This window comes from Pseudorca crassidens, chromosome 14, assembly GCF_039906515.1.
Source record: "Pseudorca crassidens isolate mPseCra1 chromosome 14, mPseCra1.hap1, whole genome shotgun sequence".
In the NCBI taxonomy this organism is placed as follows: domain Eukaryota; kingdom Metazoa; phylum Chordata; class Mammalia; order Artiodactyla; family Delphinidae; genus Pseudorca; species Pseudorca crassidens.
The window spans coordinates 72,045,818-72,068,638 of record NC_090309.1 but is presented as its reverse complement, the minus strand read 5'-3'; the positions used below and the strand labels follow the sequence as shown (position 1 = coordinate 72,068,638).

At 38.1% G+C, this 22,821-nt stretch overlaps 1 protein-coding gene across 1 annotated transcript in view; it reads left to right on the top strand.

The window, feature by feature from the left end:
* Positions 1–22,821, top strand: part of RAB10 (RAB10, member RAS oncogene family) — a 75,452-nt gene that overhangs the window by 33,492 nt on the left and 19,139 nt on the right. The window contains exon 2 of the mRNA XM_067703532.1: positions 17,210–17,270. Within this exon, the coding sequence (XP_067559633.1) occupies positions 17,210–17,270 (61 nt within the window). The remainder of the gene's footprint in view (positions 1–17,209; positions 17,271–22,821) is intronic.

Sequence of the window (22,821 nt, the reverse complement as noted above, 5' to 3'; positions counted from 1 at the left end):
ACATCCCCTTTCCCCACATCAAACATTCTTAACAAGCCATGCCTCCTAAATTCTTAAGTGCCAAAAGTAGAACTATCCTTTATTTTCCAGTAGGGAAAACAGTCCTCATCCCCTCCATTAAGTCATTTATTGCCTGATGCCATTTGAAGATCCTTCCCGTCCACCTCCTCCCGGCTCTCTGTTGGAATTGAAATGGTTTTGTGCTTTGGCTGGCAGTGTCCTGAGTGGATCAGCACAGATTTAACTTGTTTAAGCAGATGTTTTTGTCTCTCTGATAAATAAGCTAGAGAAGAGGGTTGCTTGAAAGGTTTTTTTGTTTTTGTTTCTTAAGACTAAAAAAAGGAGGACTTCCCTGGTGACGCAGTGGTTAAGAATCCGCCTGCCAATGCAGGGGACATGGGTTCGAGCCCTGCTCTGGGAAGATCCCACATGCTGCGGAGCAGCTAAGCCCATGCGCCACAACTACTGAGCCTGTGCGCCTAGAGCCCGTGCTCCGCAACAAGAGGAGCTGCCGCAACAAGAGAAGCTATTGCAACAAGAGAAGCTACCGCAATAAGAAGCCTGAGCACCACAAGGAAGAGTAGTCCCTGCTCGCCGCAACTAGAGAAAGCTCGCGCGCAACAGCAAAGACCCAATGCAGCCAAAAATAAATCCATTAAAAAAAAAAAAGACTAAAAACGAAAAACATTAAATAAAACCTCATCTGAAATCTAAAGGGGAGGAGGACTTAAAGATTTGGGGAAGTCAAGTGGATTAGCAGGAATTTAAAGTGGCTATGTTTTATCTAATACAGAATAAACAAATGCCATTGCAAAGTATTATTCTGATGTAAAAATTTCGTGGCTAAATAGCAAGTTGTCATATTACTTAGAGAGTAATAAGCATTATGCATTAATAAGTTTGAAACAGTTGATCAACAAGTCCTAGATTCTGGAGATTCGGTGGCCTTTAGAGATAGTATATGAACTCATTTTAATGATTTAGAAAACCTTTTAATACTTGAAAAGTTGCAAATATCCATAAAAGGGGAAGGAAGATAGAAAGCAACAAAGGGTTAGAAGGTGAGTGAGCAAGTTCTGGAAAAATTGAGAACAATGTTGCTGCCTTGAGATGTTGCTTGGAATACAGTTTGGTCTGGATCAAGGAGGTATCAGGAGAATAAGATAAGGGCAGGCCAAAAAGAAGATAGACAGTTTGACTCACTAACGGCAAAGCGTTAAGACTGGGAGAAGGCTGAAATTGGGTAGCTAGAGTAATGTTCAGAACCAATGTAATAGCTTCATTGAGGGCTTTTTATGTGCCATCCTAGACTTTTTACACATTAATTCTCATGTAATCCTCGCAGCATACTGGTGATAGAAATTTTAATTCCTGTTGTGGATGAGGGAAACAGGTCTAGAGAGGTTAAAGTTTCACCCAGTGCAACACAGCTAGTACTTGGCAGAGTCAGAGGGCATGTTTGTCTGTATCCTCTTAATCACGGTGGTCCATACTGCCTTTCTTAATTCCTAAAGTTAATTCACTGTCAGCCCTAACCTTATATTTGCTTATTGATGTGTAGTGTATAACCTAACAGATCATCAGTATGATTGGAATAGTTTTGGAGGGATCATGATAGTTATTTGAGGCAGAGTTACTCTTGATGCTGTGGTACCAAATAAGAACATATGAAGATACCGCCATGTTCTAGAGAACACTAGCTTCTGGAAGGTGCCTCCAAAGTTTTGAGTAGTGGAAGTAGCAACAAAAGCAGCTAATGGTGTCTTATCACAGAATCTACTTGCTCAGTTCTTTGACATGAAAAAAGTTTCTCTTTCCTTTTTAGAAAAGTGTCAAAGGAGCATTATAAAAGAAGCTCAGGAATAAAGGAATGGAGGAAGTTCATTAGGGACTCAAGGAGTTAACTACACATGCCAAATTTAAAACTACCTCTGGAAATGTGTGACTCCAATGAAACAAATCTTATGACTTCTGTGAAACAGAGCAAAGCTTATTACTTTCTACTACACTAATTTTGAATTCAAAATAATTAAGACATAGTAAGTGGGTTGTGTTTTTTACTTTTTCAGAGCATTTGGGTTTTCAGAAATTGTGTGAGATGTACGTGTGAATTGGTTATATTTTTTTCATTTTTACCAAATTTGGTAGGTGGTAAAATGGAAATTCTAAGTAAATATTTAAAATGCCACATGGGTATTACAAATATAGATATTAAAGGAAACTTTAAATTTTCAAATAGCAAAACTTACTCTGGCAGGTCGAGAAAAGGCATCACATCTTTTGTGCATAGAGAAACATGTTAATTTTCTGTTTTTGTGGTATTGCTTCTCTTGCTTTTATATTACTGTCTATTAACTGATGTGGAATTTGTCAGATTTCCCAGCTGTCTTTTCCAACTATATTACTTGTGAGAAACCTAATGACTTTATGAATTAGAGGAGTGTCTCTAAAATTAGTGCATAACAAATAAGACTTTCTTCATCCTGACTTACAGATACAGCAGTTCTTGGGCTTTATTATATATTACCGTGTGATGTCAGCTTCTTTGGTTTACTTGGATGAAATTATTTTTTGTTAGAATGACTTTTGTTGGCATTTGTCATGTAATTTTAAGGTAATATAATGTACAGATACTTTAGCTACTTTGGTTTTTAAAAGTCTGTGAATGAGATATAAGAGCAATATGCAGAGATGAAATGTATTTATATACACTGGCAATGAAACATCCAAAAACGAATTTAAGACAATAATTCCATTTACAGTGACATCAAAAGAAACCAGTATTTAGGAATAAATTTGATAAAAGAACTGCAACACTTGCACACTGAAAACACTGTTGAAAGAGCTTAAAGAAGATCTAAGTAAATGGAAAGATTACCCCACTGCTCATGGACTGGAAGACAATATTAAGATGGCAGTACTACCCAAATTGACCTACACAGTCAGTGCAATTCCTATCAAAATCCTAGCTAGCTTGTTTGCAGAAGTTGACAGGTGGCCCCTAAGAGTCATGTGGAAATAGCCAAAATTACCTTGAAAAGAGTACAAAGTTGGAAGACACACTACCTGATTTCAAAACTTAAAGCAAAGCTACAGTAATCAAGGCAGTGTGGTACTAGTGTAAAGACAGACATACAGATCAGTGGACTAGAGTGGAGAGTTCAGAAATAAACCCTTAATTTTCTGGTCAATTGATTTTTGTTAATTAGATATTAAGTACCCCAAAGTACTGTCCTTTCCAATTCACCCTTCTGTCTCTACCCTCTCAACTTTCTTCCATTACTTAAATCAACAGGTGTTTATTGTGAGCACATAGGACTAGGGTGACTTCTGAGGTGATTTATTCACATACATCTGGCCTGACAGAGCTGGCATGTACTCTAAGGACTTGTATCCTAGAAGAATGCCAGCTTTTAACAGCGGTTAGAGAAGAATGGTGAGTAAGTATGTATATGAAATATATATATTTATAATTCAGTATCAGTGTTGCTCTTGCTGGTGGCTAGATTTGGGATAGTAAAAGAAAATAATTCACCTTTTAATAATTATATAATGAAAAAAGCTAATTACGAAATCGGGTACAAAGTCCAGATGACTTTGGCTTTGTTTCTTCACTCTGTAGTGTCAGACTGCCAGTATATCATCATGAAGATATGTGAGAAATTTTATCTGTCACAGGTGGAGAAAGAATAATAGCTGGATTGTTTCTGAACTTCGTAATAAACTTAAAAAAAAAAGTCTCATTTGATTTAAAAAAAAAAACTTCCTTGGCTCAAATACTTTAATTTCACACTTAGCAAGTTTTCAGTAAATAAAAATTGGCCCTAAAACCTGGAAAGAATGATAGTGTAGTGTACCAATACTATAAGTTACAGCCCTCTGGAACAATAGAAGGTGGGGGGACTGGGGCAGAGGCTATGAACTCCCTGAAATTCTACTTACAAATTTTGTATGTATGCACATTGGTGTGAGGGCATGTGCAAAGGATCCATGATTTTCATTAGGTTCTCAAATGATTTGGAACATATCCCAGGAAAGATTAAGGATTGCTTAAACCTTTAAAAGACAATAAAGCTGTTGAGAACTTTTACTTCTGGACATTACAGAGTAATTTACTGGTACCAGATTAGCCCTCTGGCCATAAATAAGGAGGAACTTGGACAAAACACATACAACAGGCAGGGCAGGACTGCATTCCCTGAGAGAAGGAAAATAAAATTCAGCCCTGCGAATCTCACAGGCTTTCTTTCTGAAACTAGATTCCAGTTAGAATCTAAGTTAATTAGAATCTAAGCAGGGTGAGGCAGTCTTGTTGGGCCAAGGAGGTACAAGTCAGAGAATAGACTTGAGAGGCTGGAATTTGCAGGGGTGATTACCATAGAAGATGGGGTTACACAGACAGTGAAATCCAGAAATCTGCAGAGGAGCTCCTTTGACTCTTTGGCTGGATACTAAGCTGGGTGGAGCTCCATAGGCTGGGCAAAGAACAACTAACTATTAGAGGAAGAACAACTACCAGAGACTTGGTAGAAGTATTGGGACTTAACGTTGGTTGGTTGTGAGGTATTTCTAGTTTTGACCAGCCAGAATGGAGAGACCTTGTGGAATATCAGAACCATTTGGGAGAGTCCCCAGATACGGTACTCCTTAGGAGTAGGGCCAAAGTAACTTTAGAAAAGGGGCTACTCAAGTCCCACCTTAAAACTGTGCTGAAAAATAGGCCTCAAAAGGATTAAGCTGATTCTCAACTAATTTAGCTGCCCACCTGAACAAAACTCAACATGTAAGAAACCCATGGAAGCATTTAAAGGAAGCATGAACGTGAGAGAAATGTAAGATGTGAAAAAGACCTATTAGAACTCCTAGAACTGAAAAACACAATATCTGAAATGAAAAATTCAGCTGATGGGCTTAACAGCAGATTAAAAGAAGAAAAGACACTGCAGAAGAAAAGATCAGTGTAAGGTAATAGAAACTGTGCAAAATGAAACACAGGGGGGAAAAGTCTGGGGAAAAAAAGGAGAGAGCCTCAGTGATGTGTGGGACATTATCAAGCAGTCTCATGCATGTGCATTTGGACTCTAGGACGGCAGGTGGGGGTCCTGTGGTTGCAGAAGAAGTATTTGAAGAAATAATGGCTGAAAATTTTCCAAGTAATGACGAGAACTGTAATCCCATAGACTTTATGAACCTAGGTAGGATGAACATAGAGAAAATCACACTGAGACACGTGCTAACCCAGTGGCTAAAAACCAGTTACAAGGAGAAATCTTAGAGAAGCCAGAGGGAAAAAAGACCACATTACATATACAGAGGGACAAAGATAAGAACAGCTGTTGACTTTTTATGAAACAATATGAGCCAACAAATGAGCAAATAACCACACTGAGGAAGAAGAAAAGAATAATCAAAATACCTTTAGAAAACAGTATTTGATTAGCTATTGTAAGACTAAAGGTAAAAAGGACTGTAAACATGCATTTTGGTGATTCTGATTTCTCACAAGGGTGGTATGGGTTAGCAAGTTGGAAACTATATACTAGGAATGAACACATAAGTAAATATATTTTAGATAATGAGAGCCAGGTTTCTACTATTAAAGAGGTTAAGGAAAGGAAGAAGACTAGAAGGAACTCTGTGATGTTGAATTGGAATCAGAGTTATCAGTATGAACTCATGGTTTTATATATTATACATGCAGGTGGTTGTGGAAATACAGGTGTGTGTATATGCATGGATTAGTGTACATAAATATATTTTCTCACTCTGTCCTCTGGGAATGCCTAGAAGAAGCAGTGAGCATGCCTAGTGCCCAGATCTTGGACTCTACATTCAGTTTTTCAACAAAAGGAACCAGGACTCTTAAAAAGAACTGACTGCCTCCAGAACTGGGATATATGGGAGCATCTTTGGTGCCAGAAAATGAAGAAGTGCTCAGAAAAGGATGGGATATGTCAAAAGTATGTAAGAACCGGGCTTCCCTGGTGGTTCAGTGGTTAAGAATCTGCCTGCCAATGCAGGGGACACAGGTTCGAGCCCTGGTCTGGGACGATACCACATGCAGCGGAGCAGCTAAGCCTGTGCGCCACAGCTACTGAGCCTGTGCTCTAGAGCCCATGCGCCACAACTATTGAGCCTGCGCTCTAGAGCCCTTGAGCCAGAACTATTGAGCCCGTGGGCCACAACTACTGAAGTCCACGTGCCTAGAGCCGTGCTCCACAACAAGAGAAGCCACCGCAATGAGAAGCCCGCACACCGCAATGAGGAGTAGCCCCCACTCGCTGCAACTAGAGAAAGCCTGCGTGCAGCAACGAAGACCCAACACAGCCAAAAATTAATTAATTAATTTAAAAAAAGTATGTAAGAACCAACCTGAAAGAGCTTCTAATGTCCAAAGCTGTAATGAAATAATTATAATATTGCATTACTACCAATAGAATAAAATAGCCATTAGTCCATATTGGTATGTATAAAACAAACAGATAGGTTGGTGGGTAGAAGGGACAAATCATAAATGAAGAATTCCAATTAATAAGTGTAAAACCGTGACTGAAACAAAATCACCGTTACGCAAATACTGCAGTAATAGTTGTCACGGGCAGTCCAGTGATGGAAGGTAAAACCACTGGGTGGAGGTACGATGAGAAACGTTTGCATAGTCTCAAGGTATTTTCTCTTAGAAATTATTGATTACAAAGGGAAAAACAGCAAATTTACAGCGGAGAGAAGCTCTGTAGATACCACCTTAACTAAGTTATTAAGGTTAATATCATAGAAAGAAGACATCCACAATATATACTTGGTATAATGAACCAAGAAAGGCAAAACATTACATCTGTGGTGTTTTGTGGTATTCTTATCAAAAAATGCAAAATCTTACTCTAATTATGAGAAGGCAGCAGACAAACCCAAATTGAGGGAGAATTCTACAAAATACCTGACCAGTATTCTTCGAAAGTATCAAGGTCATGAAAGACAAGAAAAGACTGAGTAACTGTCACAGATTGGAGGAGACTAGAGACGTATGACAGCTAAATACAAAGTGGGAATCTGGATTGGATTCTGGAATACAGTGACATTAGTAAAAAAACAAAAAACAAAAAACAAAAACTGGTGGATTAGTTCCGTAGTTTGCATTGTACCAGTGTTACTTTCTTATTTTTGATAAATGTACTATGGTTATGTAAGTGTTAACATTAGGAGAAGCTTAGATGAAAGGTATATGTGAACTCTGAGCTATTTTTTGCAACTTTTTTGTAAAATAATTGCAAAATAAAAAATTTCTTAAATCTACAGTTCTCCCCACATTGGGGAGTTGGAGAAAGAAACAATGCAAGCCAGAAGACAGTGAAATTACATATTGAAAGTTCTGAAAGGAAAAAACTTATCAAGTTAGAATTTAATCCTAACAAAAATATCTTTCAAAAATGAAGTCAAAATAAAGACATTTTCCATACAAAAGCTGAGAGAATTTCTTGCCGGCAGTCCTGCACTATTACAAATGTTAAAGGAAGTTTTTCAGGCTGAAGAAAATCATGCCAGATGGAAACTCAGATCTGCACAAAGGAATGAAGAGATTAAGAAATGGTAAATATGTGGGGAAATATAAAACACTTTTTTCTCATTTTAGTTTATTTCAAAGACAATTGACTATTTAAAGCAAAGATTTCTATGTTTTATAGGATTCATAATATTTAGAAAACGTAGAAGTGTAACATGTAGAAGAAAAAAGATTTTTTAAATAGCCCAGTAATAGGAGAAAATGGAAGTATACTGCTATAAGTGTCTTATATTAATACCAGAAGTGGTATAATACTGTTTGAAGGTAGACTGTCCTAAGTTAAAAATGTATATTATAAATGCTAGTGCAACCACTTAAAAAAAATTAGGGATATCTAATAAGCTATTAATCATAAAAAAGCTCAAATGACTATTAATATTTGACAAAATAGATTTCAGAGTGAGGGATAAATACAGACTTTACAGTAATACAGACTTTTCAGAACAATAAAGTTGTCAATTTATCATATTTATATACCTAATAGTTTCAAAATACCTGAAGCAAAACCTGACAGAATTGGAAGGAGAAATAGACAATGTACAATTACATAGCTGGATGTTTCAACATTCCTCTTTAGTAATTGATTAAGTAGACATATATTAAAGAAATTGAGGGACTTACCTGGCGGTCCAGTGGTTAAGACTCAGCGCTTTCACTGCAGGGGACACGGGTTTGATCTCTGGTCCAGGAACTAAGAACCCACATACTGTGCAGTGTGGCCAAAAAATTTTAAAAAAATTAAAATAGTAAAGAAATAAAAAGAAACTGAATCTTAGTTTAAAATTCTCTGAAAGAAGCCTCAAGGCCCAGGTGGCTTCACTGGTGCATTTTTTTTTTTTTTTTTTTTTTTTTTTTTTGCGGTACGTGGGCCTCTCACTGTTGTGGCCTCTCCCGTTGCGGAGCACAGGCTCCGGACACACAGGCTCAGCGGCCATGGCTCACGGGCCCAGCCGCTCCACGGCATGTGGGATCTTCCCGGACCGGGGCACGAACCCGTGTCCCCTGCATCGGCAGGCAGACTCTCAACCACTGTGCCACCACTGATGCATTTTATCTAATGTTTAAGGGAGAAAATACCAATCTTAAACTACTTCAATAAATATAGGAGGAGGGCACACTTCCAAATCATTTATGGGACCAGCTTTATCTTGGATACTAAAACCATATAAAGATAAGACCTATTCCAAATGATCATTGACATGTCTTTCATGAACATGTATATAAGAACTCTTATCTAACTTGCAAATCAATTCCAGGAACTTATAAAATGAATAATATGTCACAACCAAGTGAGATTTATTTCAGGAATCCAATGTTGACTTCACATTCAAAATCAATTTTAATTATCCACCTTACTGGAATAAAGAAGAAAAATCATGAACATCTTTAATACGTATAGAAAACCCTTTGACAAAATGCAACCTCATTTTGCATCATGATACCTCACCAAACTAGGAACAGGACATTTCCTCAACCAACTAAATGATGTACAGTTAACACAATACTTTAATGGTGAAACTTTCAGTCTAAGCTTTCTCTTTTGAGGATCAAGTACAAAACAACAATGTATTAGAGGTCCTAACTAGTACAATAAGGCAAGGGAAAGAAGCAAGTCATAGAGGTTGAAAAGGAAGATGATATGGAAGTGCCTTTATACAGACTACCTGATTATATACATTGAAATTCTAAGCCACCATCACCCCCCCCAAAAAAAAAGAGCAACTGTAATTAATAAGTGAATGTAGCAAGGTTGCAGGATACAAGGTCAATACAAAAATAAATTGTATTCTATATTTAGCAAAAAAAAAAAACAATTGGAAAATAAAACTTGAAATTACCATTTACGGTATTATCCACAAAATGAAGTAGGGATAAATTTAACAAAATATGTGCAAGACCTAGGCACTGAAAACTACAAAATACTGTTGAGAGAACTTAAAGAAGACCCAAATAAACAGAGATCATGTTCATGTTCATGGATGATGAACCATGTTCATCTACCATGTTCATGGATCAGAAGACTCGTTATCACTGTACCCAAACTCCTACTTATCTTTCCTGAACATGCCAAGCATATTTCTACCTCAGACCCTACGCACTTATTGTTTCCTCTGCCTGAAACACTCTCCTCACGTATTTTATTTTTTTTTGTCTTCTCTCCCTGGAATGTAAATCCCGTCAACAGAGGCTTTTGTCTGCTTCATTTAGTGTCAAGTATATAGTAAGTGTGGTTTATTCTTCTGTAACACACATTACTATAATGTGAAATAGCTTGTAGATAATACATATATAGACATATATATTACATTGCACTAGAAATGCTTGTGTTATCTCTTTATTACATCTTAGGATGTAGTTGGAAGAGTTGAAGTTAGCTTTGGTTTTGTCAGTAATTTCTCAGTTCCCAGGAACTTATCCTGTCTCATACATTTCAAAAATTAAAATCAGTAGTTAATGGCATGCAGCAAAAGAAAAAAACAGATCATTTAATTGGACTTCATCAAAATTAAAAACTTTGATGCATCAAAGGTAATTAAGAAAGTGAAGACAGCCTATAGAATGGAGGAAATATTTGCAAACCATATTTGTGATATGACTCTGTTTTCCAGAAGATATAAAGAACTCTTACAATTCAACAACAAAAAGATAACTTGATTTAAAAATGGGCAAAGGGGGCTTCCCTGGTGGCGCAGTGGTTGAGAGTCCACCTGCCAATGCAGGGGACACGGGTTTGTGCCCCGGTCTGGGAAGATCCCACATGCCGCGAAGCGGCTGGGCCCGTGGGCCATGGCTGCTGAGCCTGTGCGTCCGGAGCCTGTGCTCCGCAATGGGAGAGGCCACAACAGTGAGAGGCCCGCATACCGCAAAAAAAAAAAAAGGGCAAAGGACTTGAATAGACATTTCTCCAGAGAAGGTATACAAATGGTCAACAAGCACATGAACTGATGTTTAGTATCAGTAGTCATTAGGGAAATGCAAATCAAAACTACAGTGAGGCGCCACTTCATATGCACCCCCTAGAATGACTTATAAAAAGGAAAATAATAAGCATTGGTTAGGATGTGTAGAAAAATTGAACCCTCATACATTGCTAGTGGAAATGTAAATGGTGCAGCTGCTGTGGAAAACAGTGGTTCCTCAAAAAGTTAAACAAAATTACCATATGACCCAGCAATTCCACTTCTTGTATATACCCCAAAGAATTAAAAACAGGTACTCATATAAACACATATACATGCATATTCATAGCAACACTTTACCAAGGCCAAAAGGTGAAAACAGCCGAAATGTCCGTCAACAGATGAGTGGATAAGCAGATAATGGTGTATATACATATGATGGAATATTATTCAGTCATAAAATGGAATGAGGTACTGACCGATACATGCTACAACGTGGATGGACCTTGAAAACATTATGCTAGGTGAAAGAAGCCAGACACAAAAGGTCACATGTTACATGCTTTCATTTATATGAAATATCCAAAATAGGTAAATCTATAGAGACAGAATGCAGACTGGTGGTTTCCAGGGGAGTGGTGGGAGGGGAAATGGAAAGCCACTGACTAATGGGTATGGAGTTTCCTTTTGAGATGATGAAAATGTTTTGGAACTGGATAGAGGTGCTGGTTGTACAATATTGCGAATATACTGAATTGTTCACTTTAAAATGGTAAATTTTATGTGAATTTTACCTCAGTAGAAAATAGGCTAAGAGCATGTATGGTCTGCAATCAAACAGACATGAAATTGAGTCCTGGTTTTTGCCACCTATTAATTCTGTGACCTTAAGTAAATTATTGTATATTTTGTCTTCTATAAAATAGGCATATTAGGGGAATTCCCTGGCGATCCAGTGGTTAGGCCTTGGCACTCTCATTGCCGGGGCCTGGGTGTGATCCTTGATCTGACTAAGATCCTGCAAGCTGTGTGGCACGGCCAAAGTAAAATAAAATAGGCATATTAGTACTTTCTCAGAGGATTTTTGTTAATATTAAATGAGATAGTATATGTGAAATGCTTACAATATTTAATTATCCAGTGAATATTAGTGTTAATTGATTTTTCTTTTGCTGCTGCTATTGGTTTTTATTTCACTCATCATTTGTAGAATAGAAATAATAGTATGGACTAGGATTGTTCTGATGACTTAATGAGTTATCTATGCAAAGGGCTTAAAACAGTACCTGGCACATTGTAAATTCTCAAAGTGTTTACTAAGCTATTACTATTAAATGAAAGGATCTTTAGAGGGAACTTTTTTGCATTCTCCATTTTCACATCCATATAGAGATGTCCATTATGGAAAATGGCCTTTTCAAAATTTGTGCTGTTAATGACAGAGCTAGGACTAGGTCTTTTAAATTTCAGACTAAGCTACATTCAAAGGATTGTAGGTATGCGATTCCTATTTCCTCTCCTGGTGTGGTGAAAACACTTGATTTTCACCTGTTAAAAACCACAGATATAGATCATTTAGCTATACGTTGTTGAACTTCGGTTATCTGGAGTTTATTATATAGGTTGTTTCTGCCTGCATTAATTACTATTGATGTGTCATCAGAAGCCAAGTTTTGGAAAACTGATATTTATAATGACTAGAAGTTGCAGTTACTTTTCTTGCCACTGGATGGTGCAACATCATTAAGGCAAATGTTTTGCCTGATATTGTTTCTCACTTTCCTGAGCAACTGAAAATTGATAAACGAATTAGACTGTGGTAAATTGAAATACTTGTTTGAACTGGGTCCCAGGAATCTGTAAAAAGTGGGGATTTCCTCTAGTATATTTTTACGTAAGCAAAAGCTGGAAAAGAATCGCTGGTTGGATCAAACCCTATGATTTTGCTCTAGTCTGTGGTAATTTAACAAATGATAGTGTTGCAGGAGAATCTGATTCTTCCTGGCAGAATCTTAAAGGGTGATAGGTTTTCCTAGCTTCTCTTGGCAGCTGAGTTATTGATTTTGCCCTAATCTTTAACTTGTATCAAAAAGTTTTCTAGGGCTTCCCTGATGGCGCAGTGGTTGAGAGTCCACCTGCCGATGCAGGGGACACGGGTTCATGCCCCGGTCCGGGAAGATCCCACATGCCGCGGAGCGGCTGGGCCCGTGAGCCATGGCCGCTGAGCCTGCATGTACGGAGCCTGTGCTCCGCAACGGGTATTAAAAAAAAACAAAAAACAACTTTTCTACTCTATCTTAAATATAGGTTTTTCCAACCTATGTTTGAGGGTGTGGAAAGTGCGTGCTGGAGTGACTAAGGTATTTACTTGGGAAAAGTGCACAGTTGTAAAAGTTGTTTTTGAGAGTGACTATAGAAAAAAGGCTGGAAGGAATGAGACTGTAGGGGTGGCTTGGGGCCATGCTAGAAGTTAGGTGATCAAGTCGGAGTGTTTGTGTAGTGGAGAGAACATTTGTAAACATACCTCCTCCTCTATTAACCTAATTTTTGTTTCTATTAATGTAATAACTACAGAGTTTTAGAAGTTAGTACTTTAAGGCCTATGACAACAGCAGCAGCAACAATAAATCCTTGCCCCATGCTCACTTGTGTGTTACCTTTCCCAAACATTTTTTGGCCTTTACTTCTGATACTCAACCCCATATTCCCTAGTCATATGTATTTAACTTTTAAAAAGACTAATTTGAGAAATTTCCTCTTGTTGTTACGGAAGATGAGAATTGGAATACTCTTAATACCATGAGGCATTCTTGGTTCCTCTCCCTTCATCTTCTCAAATAGTTATAACACGTTTTGTTAACTGCTAAACCAAGTAGTGTACTATAATTGCATTTCCTTTCTTGGACAGTTTTCTGTTTTTACTGAGTTTACAGTCCCTTCATTGTTACATATGCTTAGATTTCAAGGCACTATTCATACTTTATCCCAAACTCTACAACAGAATTGCCAGACCTTCTGAACTCTTCTTTTCATTTAAATTCCATTAATACCATTTCATCCCCTCCTTCTCTTAGGAGGCATACCTCTTGGCACTTTCTCTGCATTTTATTCTGTCCTGTTGTTTTCTTTCCTCATTCTCTCCTGAACTGGTTGCTTCTCTAGGCCAGTTTGAACTGCCCTTTACATCACTCTTTTTTGGGGGGTGGAGGAGTGTGCTGCATGGCTTGCGGGATCTTAGTTTCCCGACCAGGGATTGAACCTAGGCTACGGCAGTGAAACCACCAAGTCCTAACCACTGGACCACCAGGGAATTCCCTATATCACTCTCTTTGCGGGATTCTTTTTCTTCCTATTCTTGGTAAAGCAGTCTCTCCTAGTAGCTGTCTTAGAAAAGATGCACGAGAGCTAAATATTTTGAGATCTTTCATCTTTAGAAATGCCTTTTTTTTACTCTTATTTGATTTTGGCTGGATATAGGTTGGGAATACTTTTTTTTTAAATTAATTTATTTTTGGCTGCATTGGGTCTTCGTTGCTGCGTGCAGGCTTTCTCTAGTTGCAGTGAGCAGGGGCTACTCTTTGTTGCAGTTCACGGGCTTCTCATTGCAGTGGCTTCTCTCGTTGTGGAGCACTGGCTCTAGGCGTGCGGGCTCAGTAGTTGTGGCGCACGGGCTTAGTTGCTCCATGGCATGTGGGGTCTTCCCGGACCAGGGCTCGAACCCATGTCCCCTGCGTTGGCAGGCGGATTCTTAACCACTGCGCCACCAGGGAAGCCCGAGAATACTTTTTTTTTTTTTCTTTTTTGCAGTACGTGGGCCTCTCACTATTGTGGCCTCTCCTGTCGCGGAGCACAGGCTCCGGACGCGCAGGCTCCATGGCCATGGCTCACGGGCCTAGCCGCTCCGCGGCATGTGGGATCTTCCCGGACTGGGGCACGAACCCGTGTCCCCTGCATCGGCAGGCGGACTCTCAACCACTGTGCCACCAGGGAAGCCCCCGAGAACTTTTTGTATCCTGGATTCTAGTGTTGCCGTTGAGTAGTTCAGAGTTGTTATTCTTGATTGTTTAATATGGCCTGGTTTGTTTCTCTGCAAGCTTTTATAATATTATCTTTATTCCTGAAATTTATCTTCAGCCCTGAAATTTCGTGATGATATAATTCGGTATAGATCTTATTTTATTCATTATGCTAGGCACTAGGTGAGTCTTTCAGTCTAAAATAGATTCCTTTGATTCTGTTAAGTTTTCTTGCATAATTTTTAGATTACTATTTTCTGTGTGTCATTTTCTCTGTTCTTTCTTGAACTTATGAGTTAGATGTCAGATCTCCTGGTATGATCTTTTGACTTATCATATCTCACATACATTCCATTCTTTGTCATTTTGTTGTATTTTTTGAGAGATCTTAATTTTCCCTTACAGCCTTTCTGTTGAGTATATTATTTCTGCCTTTTTAATTTCCAGGAGTTTTCTAGTTCAGATTACTGTTTCTTCCCCCCACCCCCCCATCTTGTTCTGAGAAGATAAAAAGAACTATATCTTTTCCTCTGTATTGCCCCTGTTTCCTCCAGGTTTCCTTTTTTGTTTGTTTTTGCTTTTTTATTTTGATATCTCGTTGGAACTTTGTCCTTCATGCTTTTGCCTGAAACTCTAAAAAGCTGACTGGAAGCTAAGCAGGCAAGTGTGGAGCTTGTCAAGTGGTGAGTTTCACCCTAAAGGTGAAGCATCTGTGTCTTTTCTCAGGGACCCTTTTATTTTCTCTAGAAAATGTCATTTATCTGTTTATTCAACAGTGATTTCTTGAATGCCTGCTTATATGTCAGGCATAGCTCTAGGTGCTGGGAATTTAATAGAATTGAACAGATAAAAATCCCTACCCTTGTTGGATCTTATATTTGGCAAAGGGAGGCAGAAAAAGAAAAAGAAAAAGTAAATATATACAGTATATTTAAGGAATGTTAAAGATTAAAAAGTAAGGAATAGGGTTGAAGGAGTATTAACAGATAATGGACATGGGGTAAGGGACATGAGGAAAAGTTGCAGCTTAGGATATGTTAGCTAGGGGAAGGAGCTCTGATGGAGAAGAAAGTATTCCAGGATGGGAGAACAGTATATACAGAGACCTTGAGGTGGGAATCTGCCTGACCTGTGTGTGGAACAACTTGTGGAAGCCAGTACCGTTAGCGAGATCAGAGTAAGATGATATAGAAGATGGCTGGGACTCCCCTGGTTGTCCAGTGGGTAAGACTCCATGCTCCCAATGCAGGGAGCCCAGGTTTGATCCCTGGTCGGGTAACTAGATCTTGCATGCATGCCGCCTGCCACAACTGAGGAGCCCACATGCTGCAACTAAAGATCTCGCATGCCTCAGTGAAGGCCCAGTGCAGCCAAAATTTAAAAAATAAATAAATAAGTAAATATTTTTTTTAAAAAGATGATATAGAAAATGCTGAGGTCAGAGTGAACAGGGGGGAGGTGGGCAGAATGTGTAAGACCTTATGGACTATTTTAGGGACTTTTGCTTTTAGTCTTTGTGAAAGATTAGATTTGGAGATAGCCAGTAAGCAGTTGGGTATCTTAAGTTTGGAGTTAAGGGGAGCAGTCTGGGCTATGATATAAAATTTGAGAGTTGCCAGTGTGTACATGGAATTTAAAGCCATAAAATCAGGGAAAAGACGTTCACTCCAATTTTTAGAAAAGTTAGGTGAGGAGAAACCAGTAATGAAGATTGATGAGTGGCCGGAGAGGTAGGAACACTAGCAGAGTTTTTGTGCAGAAAAGAATGAAGAACTGCTTCAACTGCTGCTAATTATTTTGAGGATAGACAACATGAGATGGAGAGGGAAAATCATGGAGTCTAGGATGAGGTTTCTGTCTTGAACAGTTAGGTGGATGGCTTAAAACAGTCTAAATTCTTGGAAGTTTTCCAGTGTTACCTGGTTTCCATCACAAAGGGTTTAGAGCTTTCAGACTGTCCTAATTTCACTTCTATTCAGGAAAGTTTTCTGAAATAGTATTGGTTGTCAGGTTTGTCATTAAGATTAATTAACAAATTCTATGCCTAACTGGGATTGTTCAGTCCTGTTCAGAGTTGTTCTTGACAACCAGATCATTTTAGGACGATTTTCTCAGTAATTCCTAGAGAAACAAAAATATGGGCTGTAGACATAGTCTGAGGTTTGTAAGTGTCAGACAAATGGCCCTCTTTTTTTATTTTAATTGGGTATGGGAAACAAACTGAAAGGGCCAAATTGAAGATTTTAGTTAGTTAAAGAGCAGACAGATCCTGGGGAACCTATAATACTTTTGCTTCATGTACTGTGACACACTGTGTTACTAGATGCATAAACATCTAGTACTTTTACACTTTCTAAATTCATTGACCTGTTCATCATTATGAAACGACCCTCTTTACCCCTGGTAGTATTCTTTTCTGGAAGCTAGTGAAGGGTATGTTTTTTGCTAATAGGAAACATCTTTTTATTCTTTTGCATTAAAATATTAGATATTAAAAAATATTTTTTTAATTTCCTAATTGTAAAATCTCTGTATATAACTATTTCTTCTACTGTCTTGGATCTTATATCACAGAGGTTTACAGTTGGACACTTTTGCTCAGAATTGCATACATAGTAAATTTCCAGAACCAAACAAACAAATTTTGAAAGTATGTTTTTACACCAATTAATTTTAGTATAGCCATGTTCAGAGCCATAGATACAATTTACCTTTTTTTTTCTATGTTGTAGGAATAGACTTTAAGATCAAAACAGTTGAATTGCAAGGAAAGAAGATCAAGCTACAGATATGGTAAGTAATGCTAATTTATTCACTTTATGTAGTAGAATGTTAACTTCCTGAAGGTTAGGCAGTGAAATCCTTCCTTGTCAACTGTTTAAATTCTAGGAAACTTCCCATTCTAAGCCAGTAGTCAGGTGACCTTCTTTCAGTGATGTAAAAAAAAATTGTTGCCATGGACTTCGGAGTCCGTGAGATCTGGCTTGAGTGTTTTACCTTTTCTACTTACAGTATGAACTTGGGTAAGTTACATATCACTGTGAGGCCTTTATATCTTCATATGTAAAATGGAGATAATATCACCTATCTCAAAAGATTGTTATAAGGATTACATGAAATAATCTAGGTAATGCCTTTAGCACAATACTTTGCTCAGAAACACTATAAAAAAATTAATATAATCTTTTTGTTGTTTGGAGAGTCTTTAAGCTAAAAATGTACTTAATGTGTTTATAACTTTTTATAGGCATTATTATTTTCATTAGTTTGTATAGGATTTGCCCCGTAGAAGCACAATAAAATTCTTTAAATTTGTATTCAGGTATGAATCATAGACTTTAAAATTATAATAGCAGCATTTTTCAGTGAATATTAAGTGATCACAATGACCCTGTGAGAGATATATTATTCCTTTTTTAAAAAAATTTTCCTGAACAGCCTTATTGAGGTATAACTGGCACACGATAAACTACACATATTTAAAGTATACAGATTGGTAAGCTTTGACATATATATAAATCTGTGAAACCATCACCACAGTCAAGATAATGAACATATTCATCACCTCAGAAGTTTCCTTAAGCCTCTTTGTAATCTTGCCTTCCTATCCCCAGTCCCCAGGCAACCACCTTTCTGCTTTCTGTCACTATAGACCTGTTTCCATTTTCTAGTACTGTATACAAATGCAGTCATGTAATGTGTTATTTTTCTTTGTCTTTTTTGAGGGGAGGGGTCTGGCTTCTTTACTCAGCGTAGTTATTTTGAAAACTATCAATGATTTTATGTGTATCAATAAGTTCATTACTTTTTATTGCTAAGTAGTTTTCCATTGTTAAGATAAATCACAACTTGTTTATTCACCGTAAAGCTGCTACAGATCTTTGTATAGGCAAATGCTTTCTTTTCTCTTGGGTTATTCCTATTTTATAGATAATGAAATGGAGGCATTTTGAAATAATTTAACCAAGGTCATACAGCACGTAAATAGCAGAGCTGGGATGCATTACATGCTCAGAATGTAGGGTTGAGAGTGACATTCTTAATTGCTATACTGCCTCCTATAAATAGTGGTTTGTCAATTGATTTTGCTGCTCTTTTCAGTAACTATCGTTTTTCTTTCTTCATTGCCAGTCAACAGTTGTGTTAAATATGAATTCATGTTAATCTTTGGTTTTACTGTAATTGGACATATCGTAGAGTGGTTATGAGGATTAGTGATACATGTAAGGCACTTAGAGCAGTCTCCAGTGCATAATTAATGTTCAAGAAATCGTAGGTATTATTATTTGGGGATCTCCCATGTTGAGGCTAGAACCCTAAGAATGGTAACATTTTTGAGCAGAGGAACAAGTTAGCAAAGGAAGTTGCAAACCCATAGTTGGAGAGTTAGAAAGGAGAATTAGGAGAGAACAATGTCCCAGAATCCAAAAGACAGTTTCAAAAAGTTAGGTATAATTAGAAGTCCAGTATGTCTAACCAGAATGTCTTCATTACCTGACCATGTAATTAGAAGTACAATCTTTATAACATCTTTAAAATTTAATACAAATTTAAATAAAATCTAGACATTTTAAAGCATTTCTTAAATTTAATGATTCTCTTTGAAGCACAACCCACTTGATGATCATTGATTTTTTCTTTTCTTTAACTGGGAAATAACCCAGCAAATGAAAAATGCCTCATATTCTATTTCATTATAATTAAAGTGATCTCAAGGGAAAGGGTGTCAATTACTTATTCTGAATTTCAACCAGCCCCTCACGTCTTATTCCGACCTTGTCCCTACATAACATTTGTGTTTCAAGCGCCCTCCTAGGCCTTGCCAGACTGATTGGCTCTCTTCTTAACTGTATCCCCTCTGTATAGGGGATACAATTATTATTTAAGCCAATAATTCTCAAACTTTTTTGACAGTAGGTAAGATACATTTTACATTGTGACTCTGTGACTCAATATACATGTATATGTGTGTGTATATAACAGAAACAGGAGCATACAAAGCAATATTTTTAAGACATATTTTTCTTTATACAGTATATAAAACCTTTGCCCTACTGAATATGTCCTGTTCCTCCTCCTACACTCTGTCCTCCACAGACTCTCCCTTCTGTTTCTTGACCTGTGGCTTTAAACATTTTTCCCTCCTCTTACCATTTTAGTTTCTGTAGCTTTCAGAAGTAAAGAGTAACACGTAATGCTTGTTTTTAAAGAGAGCCTTCCTCAGAAGGTGCTCTTTTGAAATAAGAAGTCCTCCAGTGTAGCCTTCAAGATTAATCTAGAAAAGATTTCTAGTGTACCTATAAAATCAAGTATAGCAGAGAAATGGCAACATTTATAATTTAGAGTTTATAACACTTTAGAAGGAAAATTTGATGTAGTTTAGGTTTTCATGTATACAATTGACTGCTTTTTTTTTTTTTTTTTTTTTTGTGGTACGCGGGCCTCTCACTGTTTTGGCCTCTCCCGTTGCGGAGCACAGACTCCGGACGCTCACGCTCAGCGGCCATGGCTCACGGGCCCAGCCACTCTGCGGCATGTGGGATCTTCCCGGACCGGGGCACGAACCCGTGTCCCCTGCATTGGCAGGCGGACTCTCAACCACTGCACCACCAGGGAAGCCCTGCTTTTTTTTTTTTTAATTAATTTTTATTTATTTATTTTTGGCTACATTGGGTCTTCGTCGCTGCATGCGGGCTTTCTCTAGTTGTGGCGAGCGGGGGCTGCTCTTTTTTCTGGTGTGCGAGCTTCTCACTGCGGTGGCTTCTCTTTTTGTGGAGCATGGGCTCTAGGCATGCAGGCTCAGTAGCTGTGGCTCGCGGGCTCTAGAGCGCAGGTTCAGTAATTGTGGTGCACGGGCTTAGTTGCTCCGCGGTATGTGGGATCTTCCCGGACCAGTGCTCGAACCCGCGTTCCCCGCACTGGCAGGCAGATTCTTAGCCACTGCGCCACCAGGGAAGCCCTGCTTTTAATTTTAAATATCCATTTTCTTGTAAAGATTAGGAATGAGTGACTGGTTAAAATTTGTGATTAATAGTTTTCAAGAGGTTAGCATTAGGCCAGCTGATTTTGTTTTCTTTGCTTGAGTTGATATGCATGTTAATATTCCAGGGAGAAAAAAAGTCATGTAGCTCCAGGTTAAGAGATCTGCTGGGATATGCTGCAGAAAGCTTTTAGGAGGAAAAACCCCATTACTATTAACTTATGATGATACCAAAATTCAAAATGCTATTCTCAACTTCAGTACTTTGCTTCCAGTTGCTACTAAAAAGCACAGTGATTTTTATCTCTCTTTAGTTTGAATGAATATATTCAGGTTCTTGTTTCAGCATGAAAAATTGTTCTGTGATTGAATATTAATTTTGGAAACTTTCTTTAGTCTGTGCTAAAGCTTTGTCTTATTTTTCTTACTCGAATGGTCTTCACTCATTTCTTTCTAGGAATCTTTTAGTTTAACTGTTGCATAAGGGTCTCACCTGTCCAAGGCACACATGTATGTGGGCCTGAAATTAGCTTGTTTGGCTGATAGAGAAGCAGCTAGCTATGGTTTTTAAAATCCCAGATCTCTAGAAAATTTCTACCGAAGTGTCTTTTGCTATCTACATTTTCCGTAGAGTAGTGGGTCCTGCCAGGAAAACAGTCATAGTGAGTTACTTTAAGTCTGCCTTTTCTTTCGGTTTTTTTCTTTTTTGTTATTTTTGGGGTTTTTTTTTGGCGGGGGGGGTCAGAAATGTTTGCCACTGTCAACATTTGTATCTTGTACCAGCAGCAGATTTTAACGTCAGCACAGTTACCAGAAACCAGTTAGTATCATATTGTAGAGAAATTAAACATTTACCGACATAAAGTGCCGGATACACGGGAGCCGTCTTTGAGTTTTCCCATTCCCTTAACCCCAACATCCAATTTAGCAAGTCTTGTTGATTCTGTCTCTAAAATATGTCTAGAATCCAAATACAATCTGATGTCTCCGTTGTTACCCCCTAGTTCAAGCCACCATTACCTATTCTTTGGACCATTGCAGTAGGCTTTTAATATTCTAACAGGTCCTTACTTCCCCTTTGCCTTCTTCCAGTACTTTTCCCAGGTAACAGCCTTAGTAACCTTTTTCAAATATAAATATGATCATGGTTGTCATTCCTTCCCCTATTTATAACCATTTTGACTTTCCTTTGCATTTCGAATGAAAGCCGAAATTCCAAATCCAAACTCCTTTCCACAGTTTACAGAGTGGTCCCCTGCCCGCTGTTCTGACCTCCTTTTATGCTCCCTGTATATATAGTCTCTCCCCACAGCTGATCTCCTTTCAATTCCATGAACATGGCAAGCTCTTCTCCAGTTTAGGACCTTTGTACATACCCTGTAGATCCCCCTTAACCCACCCAAGTGTAGCTAGACTAAGCATTCTGAAGTACCACTCCATTCCAGAGGCTTCCCATTTCAACAGAAATGAATTTGAAAACTCCAGTTTCTGGCTACTGCCCCTTCTGACCTCATCTCTTACCAGCTTTGCTCCAGCCACTGTGGTCATTTTTTCCTCTCCTGAACATGCCAAGCATATTCCCATCTGTGGGCCCTTGTTATTCACCTGTTCCTTCTGCTTGGAATGCTTTTTATCAGATCTTAGTGTTGCTGCCTTCTCTCATTCAATCTCAGTTCATTGTTAGCCTCTGAGAGAGGCCCTGCATGATGACAAACTAAAGCCACCCCAGTCCTTTAGGCACTATCATGTTTATCTTAGTTTATGTTTGTCATAGTATTTTTTTAGTATCTAAGTTTACCATATTTAAAAAATGTGTTCATTGTTGTTCCCCTCACTAGAATGTCAGCTTTTTGAGGGTGGGGATGCCATCTGTCTGATTTGTGGTTATGTAACCATCCCCTACAACAGACCCTGGCAGATACAGATGCTGAATAAATATTTGTTGACTGAATGACTTTGTTTGATTGGTTTCTGTTCATACTTCACTTCTCACTTACCTTAAACATCACCTCTATAGAGAAGACCTCCTTGATTATCAAGATTGCTTCCTCCCTCCCCTTTACGTCATTCTTCATCACTCTACCCTGTTTACCTTGTTAAGGTTTATCACAATTTGGAATTACATATTTATTTACTTGTTTGTTCCTGTCCCCACTGTAATGTAAGCTCTGCAAGGGTAGGTATCAGGCTTTTGACTTTTGACCCGTTTTGGGCGATGAAGACGAGCATAAATTAAACTCACAGTATTTTGGGTGTAGAGAAGTTGCATATCTGTGAGGAAATCCAGGCCTTGTTAAGATAAAACCCAATGTGAGAAATTTAACATCCTAATTTATAAAGTAAATAACTTCATTATGTTACCAA